General features: G+C 48.2%; 1 protein-coding gene across 3 annotated transcripts in view; it reads right to left on the bottom strand.

Moving 5' to 3' along the window:
• Window positions 1–20709, bottom strand: part of DIP2A (disco interacting protein 2 homolog A) — a 113511-nt gene that overhangs the window by 82866 nt on the left and 9936 nt on the right. For all 3 annotated transcript variants that reach the window (XM_071562896.1, XM_071562897.1, XM_071562898.1), the window contains exon 2: window positions 4407–4478. In XM_071562896.1, coding sequence (XP_071418997.1) covers window positions 4407–4478 — 72 coding nt within the window. The remainder of the gene's footprint in view (window positions 1–4406; window positions 4479–20709) is intronic.

The raw sequence follows: 20709 nt of genomic DNA, 5'->3' as shown, positions 1-20709 counted from the left end.
AGATAGATGCAGATAGATACAGATAGACAGACACAGATAGATACAGATAGATACAGATAGACAGACACAGATAGATAGACACAGATAGATGCAGATAGATAGACACAGATAGATGCAGATAGATAGACACAGATAGATAGACACAGATAGATGCAGATAGATAGACACAGATAGATGCAGATAGATAGACACAGATAGATGCAGATAGATAGACGCAGATAGATAGACACAGATAGACGCAGATAGATAGACACAGATAGATGCAGATAGATAGATGCAGATAGATAGACACAGATAGATGCAGATAGATAGACACAGATAGATGCAGATAGATAGACACAGATAGATGCAGATAGATAGACGCAGATAGATAGACACAGATAGACGCAGATAGATAGACACAGATAGATGCAGATAGATAGACACAGATAGATGCAGATAGATAGACACAGATAGATGCAGATAGATAGACACAGATAGATGCAGATAGATAGACACAGATAGATGCAGATAGATAGACACAGATAGATGCAGATAGATAGACACAGATAGATGCAGATAGATAGACACAGATAGATGCAGATAGATAGACACAGATAGATGCAGATAGATAGACACAGATAGATGCAGATAGATAGACACAGATAGATGCAGATAGATAGACACAGATAGATGCAGATAGATAGACACAGATAGATGCAGATAGATAGACACAGATAGATGCAGATAGATAGACACAGATAGATGCAGATAGATAGATACAGATATAGATAGATACAGAGAGATATAAAGAAAGAGATATAGATGGATAGAGATAGAGATGGATAGATAGGGATGGATAGATACAGAGAGAGATAGCTAGAAAGATAGAGATATAGAGATAGATATAGATATATAGAGAGACAAGAGATAGAGAGATCCAGATGGATATAGACAGATATAGAAAGATAGATATAGATATAGACAGACAAATAGACAGAGATACAGACGTAGACAGATATACATATAGATATAGATATTGATAGACAGATAGATATAGACAGATATACATATAAATATAGATAGATATTGATAGACAGATATACATATAGATAAATATAGATAGATATTGAAAGACAGCTATACATATAGATAAATATAGATAGATAGATATTGATAGATATAGATAGACAGACAGATAGATATAGACACATATAGACAGATATTAATATAGATAGACAGACAGACAGATAGACAGAGATACATACATAAGCAAGAGCACCACTGGCCAAGTTATAAGAACCCCAGAAAACACTAGAGGTTTTTCTTAAGAAACAGTTGGTAGGTGAGCAGGAAATGACCACAGTGGCAGAGGATTGTCCCTGGGTGATTCCTATTTAACAAAAGGAACTGGAGACTGCCTTCATATGAAGCACTGGTTGCTGTCTGAATATCTGAAGTTCCTATTTCATCTTCCCCTTTGGTTAAGATGTATTTGAAATAGTTTCAGGTGTCTGGAGTATGAGCAGAGTTCAGGTAAATGGCAGCAAGCACCAAGAAGTATCAGTTACCAGCAGTTCCAATTGGAGCACAGTTTTCTTACATCCAACATGACATTTCACTCTCCAAAATGAATATTTTAATGCTCCAATGTCCTGGTTCTGTTCAAGATAGGGCTAATTTTTGCAGTAGCCAAAAGGGGGCATGGCCAGAACCCTGAGGTTATTCTAAAGCACCTCCTGTCATTGCCAGGAACCATCAAAAGTTCCTGAAATTCAACAGAGTGATGACAACAAAGGGCATTTAGTATATTGTAGGTAGTATATATAATATATTCATATCAGTACATATCCTATATACTTATACATCCTATATCCTATGTGTGTTTGTATATGTAGTATATACACATATTATTAAGTTTTACTTCATTAAAACAATTAATTACTGTTTGAGGCCTGTTATTACTCAGCACTTTGTTTTAATTCTGCACATTGCATTTGGTTGAAACAGGGAAAAATAACTCATTTTGGTCAGTATTTCCACATAACTACAGAGTTTTATGGTTTCTAACTGCAATCTTAACATTTGCTCTAAGTCTTCATCACTGCAGGTTTGGAGTTGTAGCATATAAATCTGCAACTCATGAACTGTGATGTGTTCTGCTTCAATTTCCCCTTAACTGGAAAAATCTGCTTTTTTGCAGCCATTTCTGCCTTTTTCTGTTCCCCAAATTCATCAGTCTGCAAAAACTTAATGCACAATGAATTTTATGAATCCTATCAGAAATGTTGCAATCAAATTGTTAATGATAAAATAATTTCAAAGCCTTTGGGACTCCCACACTCATCTGAGCTCCACTGAAGCTGTGCCAATTAACCAAACTCCCAACTAGAACTGGGTTAATGGAACATGTGTCAGGAAATTACTGAAATAAGCGGTTTGCTTCATGTTTTAAGCAAACTTGGACTTTTCGCCACATTCTTTGTGCTGAAAGGTAGACAATCCATTCATTTTTTAGCATATTATAGCTACATTCCTGTCAGCTTAATGCTAAACTATCACAGAAACCCAGACTATTCTGATTGGAAGGGACCCACAAGGATCATCGAGTCCAACTCTCAAGTCAATGGTCCACAGAGGGGATTGAACCCATGACCTTGGCATTATTACAGCCAAGTTTTAACCAACTATGCAGAAGTGGTAAAAAAATCAGGTAATCTGGTATTGTTTAGAAAATATGGTATCAAGCAAGTAGGATTTTGCTGCCTCATTAAATCATTCCTTAAGGTGATTAGGACAAACCTGGCTGAACAAAGGAAAACTTTTAGAGCTATAGGGACTCAGGATTGTTGGTTCAGCCTAATATGAGATCCCAGACAAACCAGGAGAGCTTGGAATGCCACCTCCTTAGGACATACTTTCTTCCAAACACTGCCCAAGGTGTTAAGGTGTTAAATCAGACTGTGAGGAGTCACTTCTCCTGAATCATAGAATGGATTGGGTTGGAAAAGCCCTCCGAGATCAACAGGTCCAACCCTTGGGCCAACTCCAGTCCCTTTACCAGATCATGGCACTCAGTGCCACGGCCAAGCTCAGCTGAAAAACCTCCAGCAGTGGGGAATCCACCCCCTCTCTGGGCAGCCCATTCCAATGCCTGAGCACTCTCTCTGCAAAGATGTTTTTTCTGCTCTCCAACTTCAATTTCCCCTGGCAGAGCTTGAGCCCATCGTGCCCCCTTGTCCTATTGCTGAGTGCCTGGGAGAAGAGACCAACCCCCACCTGGCCAGAACTTCCCTTCAGGCAGTTCCAGACAGTGCTGAGGTCACCTCTGAGCCTCCTCTTCTTCAGGCTGAACACCCCCAGCTCCCTCAGCCTCTCCCCACAGCACTTGTGCTCCAGTCCCTTCTCCAGCCTCATTGCTCTACTCTGGCCCCACTCCAGCCCCTCAATCTCTTTCCTGAATGAGGACACTGGCATTGCTTGTTGGAGTTGTAAAACCTCACACAAAATCCATTCTTCACCTGCTCTCAGAGTCTTTAACTGGGCTGGAGCACAGAACAGAAAACAGAAAACTGAGACAGTTCTGACAGTTTTCTGACCAGAAAATGAGCCAGTTCTTTGCCCCAAACTGGTGCAAGGAGGAGCAGCTGTGCCAGGTGAGGCTCCAGCTCAGTCTGCCAAAGTCACCCAAAAAGCCTAAACAAGGAATGAGCCATTTTATAGAGTTGGGTTTGGTTGTTCAGGGTCTACAGAGATTATAAATTTGCTATTGGAAAAGCTACACCTGCTCTTAAAAAAAATCCCAAACCAAATAAAAAACAACCACAAAAAAACCCTTTGCTAAGAACCCCCATGTGAAACAGCAGATTATGTTCTGACTGCTCAACAGGACATTTATATATTTACAGTGTCATTTGTGCTTCAGTTCAGTGACCCACTATAAAAAGAAATAAAAAAAAGTTGGGTGTTTATGTTTTGGCCCTAGAAGACAAAGTCTGACAATAGAAGTGATAGTTCCTAATAAAAAGTCAGGATTTTGAAGGAAAAGAGGGGGTGGAGGGAGAGGTGGGGAAATGGGGTGAGGAAATGCAGAAAAAAAAGCACATTAAAGCACGACAGCGGTGACTATTGAGCATTTCCAGCCAATTTGCTTTTAGCAATAACTTTATTAATTTCTCAAGTTGACTTAAAGTCTCAGGTGCAGCATCAAACTAAAGTTTGCTCATCCTTTAATGTTACACAGAAAATTTAGGAAAAAATAAATAAATTTCAGGCTTTTCCCTTGCTGTGCATTTCTGTGTCCCAGCCATGTGGTTGGAGGGCACGTGAAATATTAGGAATAATTCACCCAGTCTGTTTAGTGAGAGCTTTTCCATGACACATTTTACAGATTTAACCCAAGGTGTGACTCCCACACAGTTTCTCACCTTGAATCAGTGGGATGTACCGAGCCAACAGCTTTGCCCTCTTCTTTTCATATCCTTTCTGAGTGATGTCTCCTAAAGAAAAGAAGAAATAAATCCAAGTTGTTTGGAAATTCTCCATTTAGATCTTTGCTTCAAGTACATTCTCCCACTGGTGAAAGAGTTTAAAACAAAGCAAACCATGTAGGGGTGTCCTAGTTCAGCAGGAGGGACCAGCTAACCCTGTGTGGGGGTGATCAAAGCTGTGTATTCTACCCCCCTCTATTCATTCCCCAAGGACAATGGGCCATTAGCAGCAGCTGCCCAGGGAGCCATTATCACTTCACACCCAGCCTGAGGGGGGCGGAGCTGCCAATGGGCCATCAACAGTTCAACACCCCCTGGCTCCCAGAGTTAATCACCCATTGTGTGAGTCCCCGCCCAGGGGGAGGGACTGAGAGCTCCCTGAGGGTACATAAGGGGTGGGTAAGAAGACCTCGGGAACTTCTCGTTGGATCCAGAGCAGCAGCAGGACCTCGACAGCAGGAGATCACCGCTCTCGCCCAGACCACAGCCCTCGCCTGCACCAAAAGGTTTTTCTTTTCCTTTTGCTCTGGACTTGGGGGAGCCACAGGGGTCTCAGCACAAGGGCAAACAAACCCCCTTGGGTTTGTGCCCCAGGACACTGGGTTATACTGCTGGGGTATTGTGAGTTGAAAGCAATTTCCCTTGTGTGTCAGTGTTGTTATAATAATATTATTATTAAATTTTAGCTCTGACTTATAATCTCTCTCGTGGTGAGTTCATTTTCCCTTGCTGGTTCACCTTCAAACCAGCACATCTTTTGGCGCCCAACGTGGGGCCACGAGAGAGAAGTCAGAACTACAATTTCATTTTGTGTATTTGGGTACAGAAACTCCCTGACTACCATGTTGCTTGATGTATTCATGTGGATGGTGTATCTGGGCCTGTTCATATTTCGACACATGGGGAACCATGTGCCTGTTTTGATGCTCTCTTTAATACCAGGGAGAAGGATCAAAATTGCTTTATTAATATACTATGTTTATGTTGTCATAACATCAGAAGCAATGAATTTCATTGTGAATGTATATTCAGTCTGGTGTGCCTGTCCTGGTTTGGGTTGTTACCTCTGGGGTCTCATTAAAAATAGCACCCAGACTGTGGGGAAAACAGGCGGAGATTCTTACTTCCACCTTTTCACCTCTGCTACAACAATCATTGAAAATATTGAGCTTCCTTTTGATGTTAGGGACAGCATAATCTTGCTGTTAGTGTTGCTTTGTCTCCTCTGTACTGTATACACCATGTTTAGGGTCAGAACTGGGCTCTCTAAGGAGACTTGCTGGAGGCCTGCCCTGGGAGCGGATGATGTGGAGTGGCACGGGAAGTGGGAAGATATGGGCCAGTATTTGGAGACCTTCTCTCCTCAAATGATCTGGAAATTCACCCCGGAACAACTGCAGGACCCTGCCAAAATGCTAAGCTATGTGAAAGGAAGATGCTCTGGTAGTCCCAGAGATGTGCAGCTCACAGCAACCTGCTGGGCCCTGGCCACTGCCTACCGCACACTGCTTGGGGTGGTACAGCATCATCAGGAGGAGGAGAAAAGGAGCAAATCCACAGGTACCATGTCCACCCAAACCACGGCTGAGCCAGAGAGGAAGAGAGATACATCAACTAGCGCCATGTCCACCCAGACCATGACTGAGCCAGAGAGGAAGAGAGATACATCAACTAGCGCCATGTCCACCCAGACCATGACTGAGCCAGAGAGGAAGAGAGATACATCAACTAGCGCCATGTCCACCCAGACCATGACTGAGCCAGAGAGGAAGAGAGATACATCAACCAGCACCATGTCCACACAAACCATGGAGGAGCCAGAAGGACAACAGAAACCGATAGCAGTTGCCCCTGTCCAGAAAAGAAAATCAAAGACCAAATCAGTTCGTATAGTGCATGACGAGGAAGAGTCAGGACCTTCATCTCAAGCAGAAGAAATGGAGCCAGAAATAATCACCCGGTCCCTATCCCTGGGAGAGCTGCGTGAGCTCCGGAGAGAGTTCACACGACAGGCAAATGAGTCCATCTTGACCTGGCTACTTCGAATCTGGGATGCTGCAGCCAATGATACAATTCTAGATGGGAGTGAGGCAAGGCAGCTGGGATCCCTTTCTCGAGATGTTGTCATTGATCAGGGCATTGGAAAGAGACAGGAAACTCTCAGCCTCTGGCGGCGACTGTTGTCAAGCGTGAGGGAGAGATATCTTTGTAAGGAGGACCTCCACGTACAGCAAGGACAGTGGAACACGATGGAACAAGGTATCCGGTGCTTAAGGGAATTAGCCGTACTGGAGATAATCTTTTCAGAGGATGAGAGATTCCCTAAAAGTCCAGATGGTGTCCAGTGCACATCCCAGATGTGCTTAAAATTTGCACGACTTGGGCCAGAAATGTATTCTCGCTACCTTGAAACATTGCAGTGGAGAGAGGGAGAAGACAAGGTGGGTGCACTGGTCAGCAAACTCAGGATTTATGAAGACACTGTCACTGCTCCATTACGAGCCCACGTCTCAGCTGTGGAAACAAAACTGGCTGAACTGGAAGAGAAGATTAAGGAAGGACTCTTCCATATCTCTCCAGAACAAACGAGAGTCTCTGCCATCAGAAGCAGGCGTCTTCTGGCTAAGGAGAAAGGGTACACTCCACGCGGCAATCTGTGGTTTTACCTTCATGAGCATGGAGAAGATATGAGGAAGTGGGATGGGAAACCCACCTCTTCCTTAGCAGCTCGGGTACGTGAATTGCAAAGAGGCACAACTAACACAGGGAATTCTTCAAGGTTGAAGGCTGCTCCGGTCTCTCGTGGGCAAGGCTCCAGACAGTATAGGAATGATGATGTTATGCCCGATCCTCTTGAAGGAACCTCCCGGTCATATTCACAGGGAGGGCGCAGTGAATACCACGACCAGAACTAGGGGGGCCCTGCCTCTAGCCAGGTAGAGGAGAGGGACAATCGGGTTTATTGGACTGTGTGGATTCGGTGGCCTGGCTCATCAGACCCACAGAAATACAAAGCTTTAGTGGACACTGGCGCACAATGCACGTTGATGCCATCAGGATACGTTGGGGCAGAATCCATCTCTATTTCTGGGGTGACAGGGGGATCCCAACAGCTGACTGTACTGGAAGCTGAAGTCAGCTTGACTGGGAAGGAATGGCATAGACACCCCATTGTGACTGGTCCAGAAGCCCCGTGTATCCTTGGCATAGACTACCTGAGGAATGGATATTTCAAAGACCCAAAGGGACTGCGTTGGGCCTTTGGCATAGCTGCTGTGGAGACAGAGGAAATCAGACAGCTGAGCACCTTGCCTGGCCTCTCAGAGGACCCTTCTGCTGTGGGACTGCTGAAAGTTGAAGAACAATTGGTACCTCTGGCCACAGCCACGGTGCACCGTCGGCAATACCGCACTGACCGAGACTCTGTGACCCCCATACACAAGATGATTCGTGAGCTGGAGAGCCAAGGGGTGGTCAGCAAGACTCACTCACCCTTTAATAGCCCCATATGGCCAGTACGAAAGTCCAGTGGAGAGTGGAGGCTGACGGTGGATTACCGTGGTCTCAATGAGGTCACACCCCCCCTGAGTGCCGCTGTGCCAGACATGCTGGAGCTTCAGTATGAGCTGGAGTCCAAGGCAGCCAAGTGGTATGCCACCATTGACATTGCCAATGCCTTTTTCTCCATTCCGTTGGCAGCAGAGTGCAGGCCGCAGTTCGCTTTCACCTGGAAGGGGGTGCAGTACACCTGGAATCGACTGCCCCAGGGGTGGAAACACAGTCCCACCATTTGCCATGGACTGATCCAGACTGCATTGGAAAAGGGTGAGGCTCCAGAACATCTACAGTACATCGATGACATCATTGTATGGGGGAACACAGCAGGGGAGGTTTATGAGAAAGGAAAGAAGATAATCCAGATTCTCCTAAGAGCTGGTTTTGCCATTAAACGAAGTAAGGTCAAGGGACCTGCTCAGGAAATTCAGTTCCTAGGAGTGAAGTGGCAAGACGGGCGTCGTCAGATTCCAACAGAGGTGATCAACAAAATAGCAGCTATGTCCCCACCGACCAGCAAGAAGGAAACTCAGGCTTTCCTAGGCGCCGTGGGCTTTTGGAGGATGCATATCCCTGAGTACAGTCAGATTGTAAGCCCTCTCTACCTTGTGACACGGAAGAAAAATGATTTCCAGTGGGGCCCTGAACAACAACAAGCCTTTGAGCAGATTAAACAGGAGATTACCCATGCAGTAGCCCTTGGGCCAGTCAGGACAGGACAGGATGTGAAGAATGTGCTCTACACTGCAGCCGGGGAGAATGGCCCATCCTGGAGCCTCTGGCAGAAAGTACCTGAGGAGACTCGAGGACGACCGCTGGGATTCTGGAGTCGGGGATACAAAGGATCTGAGGCCAGCTACACCCCAACTGAGAAAGAGATCCTGGCAGCTTATGAAGGAGTTCGAGCTGCCTCAGAAGTGATTGGCACTGAGGCACAGCTCATCCTGGCACCCCGACTACCAGTGTTGGGCTGGATGTTCAAAGGAAAAGCTCCTTCTACCCATCACGCCACTGATGCCACATGGAGTAAGTGGATCGCTCTGATCACGCAGCGAACACGGATAGGGAATCCTAATCGCCCTGGGATTTTGGAAATCATCACTAACTGGCCGGAAGGTGAGAGTTTCGGATTGTCCTCTGAAGAAGAAGAGGAGCAGGTGACACGAGCTGAGGAGGCCCCACCATATAACCAGCTACCAGAAGAGGAGAAGCGATATGCTCTCTTCACAGATGGCTCTTGCCGCATTGTAGGGGCAAGCCGGAAATGGAAAGCAGCTGTATGGAGTCCTACACGTCGAGTTGCAGAAGCGACTGAAGGACAAGGTGGATCAAGTCAGGTTGCAGAGCTGAAAGCTGTTCAGCTGGCTTTGGATATCGCTGAACGAGAGAAGTGGCCAAGACTCTACCTTTATACTGACTCGTGGATGGTGGCCAATGCTCTGTGGGGATGGCTGGAGCGTTGGAGAAAGGCCGTCTGGCAGCGCAAAGGGAAACCCATCTGGGCGGCTGAGATGTGGCAGGACATCGCTGCCCGGGTAGAGAAGCTGAGTGTGAAGGTCCGTCACGTAGATGCTCATGTACCCAAGAGCCGGGCTAATGAGGAGCATCGTAACAACGAGCAGGTGGATCGAGCTGCCAAGATTGAAGTCTCTCAGGTAGATCTGGATTGGCAGCATAAAGGTGAATTGTTTCTAGCCCGATGGGCCCATGATGCCTCTGGTCATCAAGGCAGAGATGCAACATACAGATGGGCTCGTGACCGAGGGGTGGATCTAACCATGGACAGTGTCTCACAGGTTATCCATGACTGTGACACATGTGCTGCCATCAAGCAGGCCAAGCGGGTGAAGCCTCTATGGTATGGTGGACGGTGGTCGAAATACAGGTATGGGGAAGCCTGGCAAGTTGACTACATCACACTTCCCCAAACACGCCAAGGCAAGCGCTACGTGCTGACCATGGTAGAGGCAACCACTGGATGGCTGGAGACATACCCCGTATCTCACGCCACTGCCCGGAATACCATCCTGGGTCTTGAGAAACAAGTCCTGTGGAGACATGGCACCCCAGAGAGAATAGAGTCTGACAACGGCACCCACTTCAAGAACAGCCTCATAGACACCTGGGCCAGAGAGCACGGCATTGAGTGGGTGTATCATATCCCCTACCATGCTCCAGCTGCCGGGAAAGTTGAGCGATGTAATGGACTGCTGAAAACAACCTTGAAGGCGTTGGGTGGGGGAACTTTCAAACACTGGGAGCTGCATTTGGCAAAGGCCACCTGGTTGGTCAACACCCGGGGCTCCATCAATCGAGCTGGCCCTGCCCAATCAGAACTCTTGAATACTGTAGATGGAGATAAAGTCCCTGTGGTCCATATGAGAGGTATGTTAGGAAAGACTGTTTGGGTGAGTCCCACCTCAAACAAAGGCAAACCCATCCGAGGGATTGTCTTTGCTCAAGGACCTGGTTGCACTTGGTGGGTAATGCAAAAAGATGGAGAAACACGTTGTGTACCACAAGGGGACCTAATTTTGAGCGAGAAGAGTTTGTAATGTTTCATTGTATATATGTGTATATGTATGTATAAGTAAAAGGGGATTAATTTGGGAATGACTAGATGGAGTAGAATAAGGGGTGGATAATGTCCTAGTTCAGCAGGAGGGACCAGCTAACCCTGTGTGGGGGTGATCAAAGCTGTGTATTCTACCCCCCTCTATTCATTCCCCAAGGACAATGGGCCATTAGCAGCAGCTGCCCAGGGAGCCATTATCACTTCACACCCAGCCTGAGGGGGGCGGAGCTGCCAATGGGCCATCAACAGTTCAACACCCCCTGGCTCCCAGAGTTAATCACCCATTGTGTGAGTCCCCGCCCAGGGGGAGGGACTGAGAGCTCCCTGAGGGTACATAAGGGGTGGGTAAGAAGACCTCGGGAACTTCTCGTTGGATCCAGAGCAGCAGCAGGACCTCGACAGCAGGAGATCACCGCTCTCGCCCAGACCACAGCCCTCGCCTGCACCAACAGGTTTTTCTTTTCCTTTTGCTCTGGACTTGGGGGAGCCACAGGGGTCTCAGCACAAGGGCAAACAAACCCCCTTGGGTTTGTGCCCCAGGACACTGGGTTATACTGCTGGGGTATTGTGAGTTGAAAGCAATTTCCCTTGTGTGTCAGTGTTGTTATAATAATATTATTATTAAATTTTAGCTCTGACTTATAATCTCTCTCGTGGTGAGTTCATTTTCCCTTGCTGGTTCACCTTCAAACCAGCACAAGGGGAAAAAAAAAAACAAACAAAAAAGGCATTAATTACATATATATGGATTCAGTAAAACAACTCAGATTTTACACCATCAGCCAGTTTTTACCCATAAATGTGGGTGAATAGTCACATAAAATTTGGACACAAGGCAGAAATTACCATTTATTCCTGAGAAGAAAAATTTTTGCAGAAGGAAAACATGGATATAATTGTATCAGAATGAGAATGGGATGAAAAGAAAACAAAACACCACAAACACCCCAGTAAATTTGTCCTGTCAAAATGACAAATTAGACCTTTTAAGAGGAAAAGAAAAGGGTATTATCAGAAGAGATGCAACATTTTCACTCATGGAGGGAAAAAACCCCAATCCAACAGAGAAGAAGCAGAAGAAATTAAGTAATTAAGAAGTTATCTTAAACCAGATTAATCTGGAAGTCTAAAGCTCAGCAAACTCTTTAAGGATCCAACTTCACTGAAAACGTCTGAAGTGTTATATAAAATATATTGTAAAATAAATCAGAGGCTCCACGAAAATTAATCTGGGCAGAAAATTAATCTGGGCAGAAAATTAATCTGGGCAGAGATGAAATGTTGGCCTTTCTTAAAATGATCTGCAGAAAGAATATTTTAAATTAGAGCACACAAGAATCTCCCCTGTAGTTTCCCTGAATCCCCAGCATGGTTCTATTCCAATGTTAGCACTGAATCTTAATGTCAAGTTCCCTCTCTCAGAGTCTGGAACCTGATAAAAGAAAAGAAAATTATAAGATAATGATAAGAAAATTTGCAGAGATGAAGAGCAGAGACATTTCCAAATGGGCTGACTGGGCAGTAAATGTGGATGAACAGAAACTGCATTAATTCAACCACAGGAAACCTGGAATTCTGCCACAAGAAACCTGGAATTCTGCCACGGGAAACCAGGAATTCTGCCACGGGAAACCCGGAATCCTGCCACGGGAAACCCGGAATCCTGCCACGGGAAACCCGGAATCCTGCCACGGGAAACCCGGAATCCTGCCACGGGAAACCCGGAATCCTGCCACGGGAAACCAGGAATTCTGACACGGAAAACCCGGAATTCTGCCACGGGAAACCCGGGATTCTGCCACGGGAAACCCGGGATTCTGCCAGGGGAAACCCGGGATTCTGCCAGGGGAAACCCGGGATTCTGCCACGGGAAACCCGGGATTCTGCCACGGGAAACCCGGGATTCTGCCACAAGAAACCCGGGATTCTGCCACGGGAAACCCGGGATTCTGCCACGGGAAACCCGGGATTCTGCCACGGGAAACCCGGGATTCTGCCACGGGAAACCCGGGATTCTGCCACGGGAAACCCGGGATTCTGCCACGGGAAACCCGGGATTCTGCCACGGGAAACCCGGGATTCTGCCACAGGAAACCCGGGATTCTGCCACAGGAAACCCGGGATTCTGCCACAGGAAACCTTTAAGAAGTGCTCAGTTTGGTCACTGGTGAGCACAGTCCTGGTGGCAGAGTTGGAACAATTAATTCAGCAGGAATCTTTGCTAATTCCACCTCTTAATCTTGGTAAATATTTTTGGGATACCAAGAAATTGGCTCATCTGACCTGTAATAAGGACAACAAAACCACCCAATCTCTGTTACAAAAACCTCAGGGATGCAGTTCCCTAAAACATAACTGTGAGACCTGCAGTAAAGAGAGACTGAAAACAAATCCACACTCCCAGAAACACATTTATCTTTTCAGGAAGATGCATTTACAGTTCACAAGGCTTCAGAAAGCCCTTGCTAATTGTTATCAACATTTAAAGGTTGTTCCAAGATGCAAAGACTGAAAGGGGACAAAGCAAGGCAGTAAAATAAAGTTGTCCATAAAGGGGCTTTTTAAAATAAAATGTTAACATGTTTTACAAAAAAATCTTTATCAGTATTTATGCTAAAGCTACAAAATGACATAATAAAATATAATTTTACTAAGAAGTCAGACCTTGCTGACATACTGGACATGATCACAACCAGATAAAGTGATTCAGAGATCCCAGCTGACCACAGAATGATACTAAAAAAAAAACCAAACAAAATAAAGGAGCTGAATTATTAAGAGGAGAAGGAGGCAAAGCAAACCAGCTGGTACACAGCAGCAATAAATTCCTGCAATGAATACTCAGTTTTCTCTAAGTCAGATCCCAATTCTCACTCAGCCCCCACTGGGATTGGAGGGCAGAGCTGACAGAGTTAACTGAGCTATTATTGGTTTGAAAAAACAACCACCACCAAAACTTTATTAGCAATAGGAAGCTTTGTGGACTTGTTACAGAATCATCCTGGAATCACAGAATGGTTTGGGTTTGAAGTGACCTCAAAGCTCATTCTGTGCCACCCCATCATGGGCAGGGACACTTGTCACTTGTCCAGGTTGCTCCAAGCCTTGTCACAGAATCATAGAATGGATTGGGTTGGAAAAGACCTCCGAGAGCATCAAGTCCAACCCCTGGTCCAACTCCAGTCCCTTTACCAGATCATGGCACTCAGTGCCACGGCCAAGCTCAGTTGAAAAACCTCCAGGGATGGGGAATCCACCCCCTCTCTGGGCAGCCCATTCCAATGCCTGAGCACTCTCTCTGCAAACAAGTTCTTTCTGATCTCCAGCTTCAATTTCCCCTGGCAGAGCTTGAGCCCATCGTGCCCCCTTGTCCTATTGCTGAGTGCCTGGGAGAAGAGACCAACCCCCACCTGGCCAGAACTTCCCTTCACGCAGTTCTAGACAGTGCTGAGGTCACCTCTGAGCCTTCTCTTCTCCAGGCTGAACACCCCCAGCTCCCTCAGCCTCTCCCCACAGCACTTGTGCTCCAGTCCCTTCTCCAGCCTCGTTGCTCTTCTCTGGCCCCGCTCCAGCCCCTCAATCTCTTGCCTCAACTGAAGGGCCCGGAACTGAACACCACACTCAAGGTGTGGCCTCCCCAAGGCAGAGTCCAGGGGAAGGGTCACTGCCCTGGGCCTGCTGGCCACGCTAGTTTGGATCCAGGCCAGGATCCCCTTGGCCTTCTTGGCCTTCGACATTTCCAGGGATGGGACAGAGAAATTCCCTTGTTCCCTTTCCCAGAAGATCCTCATGCTGCCTACAATGACTGGTTAAATATTCTTGAAGCCTTGACCCAGCAAACATTTGGACAGACACTTTCAATCCCAAGGCTGAGGACACGTCTGAGAACACAGAACGAGACAGGGGTCAAATGTGACTCTGAGAAAAGTCCCTGAAGATGAAAAAAAATCAAATACCAAAACACAAATCCTTAAGAGGAACAGGGGAAAAGGAAAGGGAAAGGAAAGGGAAAGGGGGGGGGGGGAAGGAAAGGGAAAGGGGGGGGGGGGAAGGAAAGGGAAAGGGGGGGGGGAAGGGAAGGGAAAGGGGGGGGGGGAAGGGAAGGGAAAGGGGGGGGGGAAGGGAAGGGAAAGGGGGGGGGAAGGGAAGGGAAAGGGGGGGGGAAGGGAAGGGAAAGGGGGGGGGGAAGGGAAAGGAAAGGGGGGGGGAAGGGAAAGGAAAGGGGGGGGAAGGGAAAGGAAAGGGGGGGGGAAGGGAAAGGAAGGGGGGGGGAAGGGAAAGGAAAGGGGGGGGGAAGGGAAAGGAAAGGGGGGGGAAGGGAAAGGAAAGGGGGGGGGAAGGGAAAGGAAAGGGGGGGGGAAGGGAAAGGAAAGGGGGGGGAAGGGAAAGGAAAGGGGGGGGAAGGGAAAGGAAAGGGGGGGGAAGGGAAAGGAAAGGGGGGGGGGAAGGGAAAGGAAGGGGGGGGGAAGGGAAAGGAAAGGGGGGGGAAGGGAAAGGAAAGGGGGGGGAAGGGAAAGGAAAGGGGGGGGAAGGGAAAGGAAAGGGGGGGGAAGGGAAAGGAAAGGGGGGGGAAGGGAAAGGAAAGGGGGGGGGAAGGGAAAGGAAAGGGGGGGGGAAGGGAAAGGAAAGGGGGGGGAAGGGAAAGGAAAGGGGGGGGAAGGGAAAGGAAGGGGGGGGAAGGGAAAGGAAAGGGGGGGGAAGGGAAAGGAAAGGGGGGGAAGGGAAAGGAAAGGGGGGGGAAGGGAAAGGAAAGGGGGGGGAAGGAAAGGAAAGGGGGGGGAAGGAAAGGAAAGGGGGGGGAAGGAAAGGAAAGGGGGGGGAAGGAAAGGAAAGGGGGGGGAAGGAAAGGAAAGGGGGGGGAAGGAAAGGAAAGGGGGGGGAAGGAAAGGAAAGGGGGGGGAAGGAAAGGAAAGGGGGGGGAAGGAAAGGAAAGGGGGGGGAAGGAAAGGAAAGGGGGGAGGAAGGAAAGGAAAGGGGGGAGGAAGGAAAGGAAGGGGGGGGAAGGAATGGAAAGGGGGGGGAAGGAAAGGAAAGGGGGGGGAAGGAAAGGAAAGGGGGGGGAAGGAAAGGAAAGGGGGGGGAAGGAAAGGAAAGGGGGGGAAGGAAAGGAAAGGGGGGGGAAGGGAAGGAGGAGAGGGGGGGAAGGAAAGGAGAGGGGGGGAAGGAAAGGGGCGGGGGGGGGAAAAGGGGCGGGGGGGGAAAAAGTGGCGGGGGGGGAAAAAGTGGCGGGGGGGGAAAAAGTGGCGGGGGGGGGAAAAGGGGCGGGGGGGGGAAAAGGGGCGGGGGGGGGAAAAGGGGGCGGGGGGGGAAAAGGGGCGGGGGGGGGAAAAGGGGCGGGGGGGGGAAAAGGGGCGGGGGGGAAAAAGGGGCGGGGGGGAAAAAGGGGCGGGGGGGAAAAGGGGCGGGGGGGAAAAGGGGCGGGGGGGAAAAGGGGCGGGGGGGAAAAGGGGCGGGGGGGGGAAAGGGGCGGGGGGGGAAAAGGGGCGGGGGGGAAAAAGGGGCGGGGGGGGAAAAAGGGGCGGGGGGGAAAAAGGGGCGGGGGGGGAAAAAGGGGCGGGGGGGGAAAAAGGGGCGGGGGGGGGAAAAGGGGCGGGGGGGGGAAAAGGGGCGGGGGGGGGGAAAGGGGCGGGGGGGGGGAAAAGGGGCGGGGGGGGGGAAAAGGGGCGGGGGGGGGAAAAGGGGCGGGGGGGGGAAAAGGGGCGGGGGGGGGAAAAGGGGCGGGGGGGGGAAAAGGGGCGGGGGGGGGAAAAGGGGCGGGGGGGGGAAAAGGGGCGGGGGGGGGAAAAGGGGCGGGGGGGGAAAAGGGGCGGGGGGGGAAAAGGGGCGGGGGGGGAAAAGGGGCGGGGGGGGGAAAAGGGGCGGGGGGGGAAAAGGGGCGGGGGGGGAAAAGGGGCGGGGGGGGGAAAAGGGGCGGGGGGGGGGAAAAGGGGCGGGGGGGGAAAAGGGGCGGGGGGGGAAAAGGGGCGGGGGGGGAAAAGGGGCGGGGGGGGGAAAAGGGGCGGGGGGGGGAAAAGGGGCGGGGGGGGGAAAGGGGCGGGGGGGGGAAAAGGGGCGGGGGGGGGAAAAGGGGCGGGGGGGGGGAAAAGGGGCGGGGGGGGGAAAAGGGGCGGGGGGGGGGAAAAGGGGCGGGGGGGGGTAAAGGGGCGGGGGGGGGAAAAGGGGCGGGGGGGGGGAAAAGGGGAAGGAAAGAAAGCAGCTGAATTATTTCCAGGAGCAGGAGGCAAAGCAAACCAGATGGTGCACACAGCAAAAAACCTCATCAATCTCCATTAGGAGCAGAACAGTTCAGTGTCTGCATCCTTGGGAAGCCCCAGCACTTGCAAATAAAGTTATTTACAATTCATTTCTAGCTGCAACACTAATATTAAGTGCATTTTCTTGTGAGCTGGAGCTCCCCCTGAACAGCAGGGACCAAATTTTGGGCAGGGAAGTGGGACCAGATGAACCCCCTGTGGTCCTTTCCCACCTGAGCCATTCCAGGATTTCTGCCCACTGCAGCTTGTCCTCATTTATCTGCTCAGAGCCAAAGGAAAGGCAGGTTTGGGGCTGCATCTCATGTGCTCAGCCAGCAGCTGGTTGAGGCTCAATGGAACACACAGCTCCCAAGGAGGGGCTAATTAGCAGTAATTTCCATAAAGTCAGGTTCGTCAAAACATTATTTGTGAAATGCATCTTTACTGCATCAAGTCTGGAATGCAGGAATAATTTTTAAATGCTGGTCAGGGAGAAAAAGTGACCCAACTCCAGCACAAAACACAACAAAGGTGTTTCCAGAACATCCCATGCAGTGATAAATAATCAAAGCTCTGAGAAACAAATACCCTTTGGCAGCAAAACACCCTCAGTTACCAACATCACAATAAACTGGAAGGGACAGTTTGGCAGCACCAAAACTCATCCATTTTTCCTGAAACTTTTTCCCAAACTTTGCAATGGCTGCTTCCCAAAACATGCACATTAAGGTGGATTCTGCCCTGCATCCCTTGATCCTTATCCACATTTGATGGTGAATGCAGAAAATAACTTTTTAAAATAAAGTGTTATCATATTGTTACAAAACTCTTTACCAGCATTTATGCTCAAGCTACAAAAGTGCCTCTAAATGTCCTTACCAGGCCACTTGGTTATTTACCTTTCCTTCTCCTACTGCAAAGTAAAAATTGCATTAAATTCTCAATTACATGAGACATACAAAGTGTCTACAACTGAGCCAAACCTGGGAAAGCTATTAAAAATATTGCCAGTTTGGGGGTGGTCACATTTATGGAATCACAGAATGGTTTGGGTTGAAAGGGACCTTAAAGCTCTAATTCTAATTTCAACCTCCTCCTATTGACAGAAACATCTTCCACTACACCAGGCAATTCATTGTATTATTATAATGAGCATTACAGTGCAAATAATACTAAAATATTATAAATTTTAATTATTACATTAATATAATTTGTAATTCCACTGTTACTGCCATACCATTAAGTTGCTCTGTGATTGGGTTATTCTGTTTCAATATTTTTTAGAATTCATTTGCCCTTGATAAAGTTGTTGCTCTTTCAGCCTCAGCAGGTCATACTGTGATGATTTTTTATGTCCTGTGATAATTTTTTTTTATCTCCCTTGCTTCCAGTTATGTAAAATAAAACTACTCTGGGTATTACAACCTGCCAAACAAACCTTAATTTCAAGTTAAAAATTGGTGAAACAACAAAGGTGTTGACACCAAACAGTTCATTTCCCATCAGGCTCTTCCACAGCTCCTTAACACTGAGCACCATTAAGTAATTACTAATCACTTAATCACTTGGAATCAGTCTATTAAAATAAAAAGATTACAAGCAATTCCCTTAAAACTGTATTCACCTGGGAACTTGGGAGAGTTCACATATTTGGGAAATTCACATATTTGATGCTTTAACAGTAAAGACCAGCACAAAAATGCCACCAGTGCAATTGGTACCACTCTGAGTGCCCAAAATGCCACCTCAGACAAACAATTACAGCTACAGAGACAAACACAGGCCAACAAAAATTAAAATATCAGCCTCAAGCTCGTCCATTCAGCCCAACACAGTCCCCTGTGTGCAAGAGCTGGGAAAATCTACATGACTACATTTATTTGGCAGCAAAGCTCTGACTCATCCAGTGCACTGAGGACACATTGTTCAGTGAACAGAACATTGAAGAGGTTTGGATTTTGGGGCTTAATGTTTTTCCCAAGTCTTCAGGATGTAGGAGCATGTACCAGTTCAGCAGGTGGGACCAGTTTATCACAGTGTGGGTGTGACCAAAGCTGTGGATTCTCCACCCTCCATTCATTGCCCACCAACTGTTCCCAATGGCCCATTGGCAGCAGCTGCCCAGGACACACCTGACCACTCAGGCTGGGAGCTGGCTGGGAAAGAAGCCTGGCAGAGGAGATGGGAGAACTGCCCTGCAGGGAGTCCTTGGCACCTCCACACCCACCTGAGGGCTCAGCTCTGCTCATGGGCCAGCAACGATTCCAAAATCCTCCCTGACTCCCAGAGTCAGATCCCCCAGTGTGGAACTCCCTGCCCTGGGGGAGGCACTGGGGGCTCCCACCTGCACCTGAGGGGATGGAATCCTGGGGGTTGGGGACTTCTGGGACCACTCATGGGATCCAGAGGAGGAGCAGACCCTCGACAGGAGGAGCCCACCACTCGCCACCAGACTGCGCCATCATCTGTACCAACAGGTTTGTCCCTTCCTTTTCCTTTGGACTTGGGGGAACCACGTGGGGCTCAGCACAGGGGCCACCAAACCCCACTGTGTTTGTGCCCTAGGGGGCTGGATTAGACTGCTGGGTTTGGGGGTTAAAACCAATTTCTCTTTGTGCCATTGCATTTATTGTAATATTGTTATTAAATTGTAACTCTGCCTTATAATCTCTTTTGTGTTGGGTTTGTTTCTCCTGCAGGTTCACCCTTAAACCAGCACAGAGAACACAAACAGAAGGTCACGGATGGAGGTGTTGTGGACGAGTCACCACCTGTAGCAACCTTTTAACCCTGAAACAGATAATCTGTTTATAGACAAGACAGTCTCGTGTCTCACTCAGACATGTCATGGTATGAAAATTCACCTGATCCTGAATCCAGATTTACTCAGAATGTGGAGTGTGGATAACTCCCTGAAGGGAAGTTCTGGCCAGGTGGGGGTTGGTCTCTTCTCCCAGGCACTCAGCAATACGACAAGGGGGCACGATGGGCTCAAGCTCTGCCAGGGGAAATTGAAGTTGGAGAGCAGAAAAAACTTCTTTGCATAGAGAGTGCTCAGGCATTGGAATGGGCTGCCCAGAGAGGGGGTGGATTCCCCATCCCTGGAGGTTTTTCAACTGAGTCTGGCCATGGCACTGAGTGCCAGGATCTGGTAAAGGGACTGGAGTTGGCCCAAGGGTTGGACTTGATGATCTCGGAGGTCTTTTCCAACCCAATCCATTCTATGCTATATGCTTGAAACCAAATAGGTCACTCATATGGATGAAGAAGTCCAAAAACCCAAAGATGAGTCTCAAAGGAGTAACACCAATTCCTATAAAATTTCTTTTATAAGTTTCCTTAGTCCTAAAATCCAACCATGAACATCAGTGTAATAATTTGCTGTAATTTGCATTTACCACGAACATCAATGCTATTGTGTCATTCCATTAAACACGTATTTCTTCACTGCTATTAAAAATATCTACAAATCCACGAACCTGCAAGAGTTGCTGTTTTATCACCCGGTTTATGGGCTGAAGGTGGCAATGTCAGTATAATTTTTTTTTGGGGGGGGTGGTGTGTGGAGTGGGGCAGTTCAGTCCCTCTGGTCTTGTGCTTATGGAAATATCCCTATTTAAATTAATCCCAACTACATTCTCCCAAATAGGATACCCAGTGATGACTGTAAAATAATTTAAGTTTAGAAATTCACAGTCTCCCTTATAAAGGTCATTGAGAACCTCCTTCATGTGATGAACCCAATTTTGATGCCATCAGTACCCCCTGAGTCATTCACCCACCCCTGGGAATCATCTCATTTTCAGAATGTCTCTTTATTTTGCTTGTTGGACACTCCGGCCACGAGTCAGGTCACTGAGCTGCTCAAACTGTGCCA

Source organism: Pithys albifrons, chromosome 8 (genome assembly GCF_047495875.1).
Source record: "Pithys albifrons albifrons isolate INPA30051 chromosome 8, PitAlb_v1, whole genome shotgun sequence".
NCBI lineage: Eukaryota > Metazoa > Chordata > Aves > Passeriformes > Thamnophilidae > Pithys > Pithys albifrons.
The sequence above is the reverse complement of the archived record's forward strand: the minus strand, read 5'-3'. Positions and strand labels throughout refer to the sequence as shown.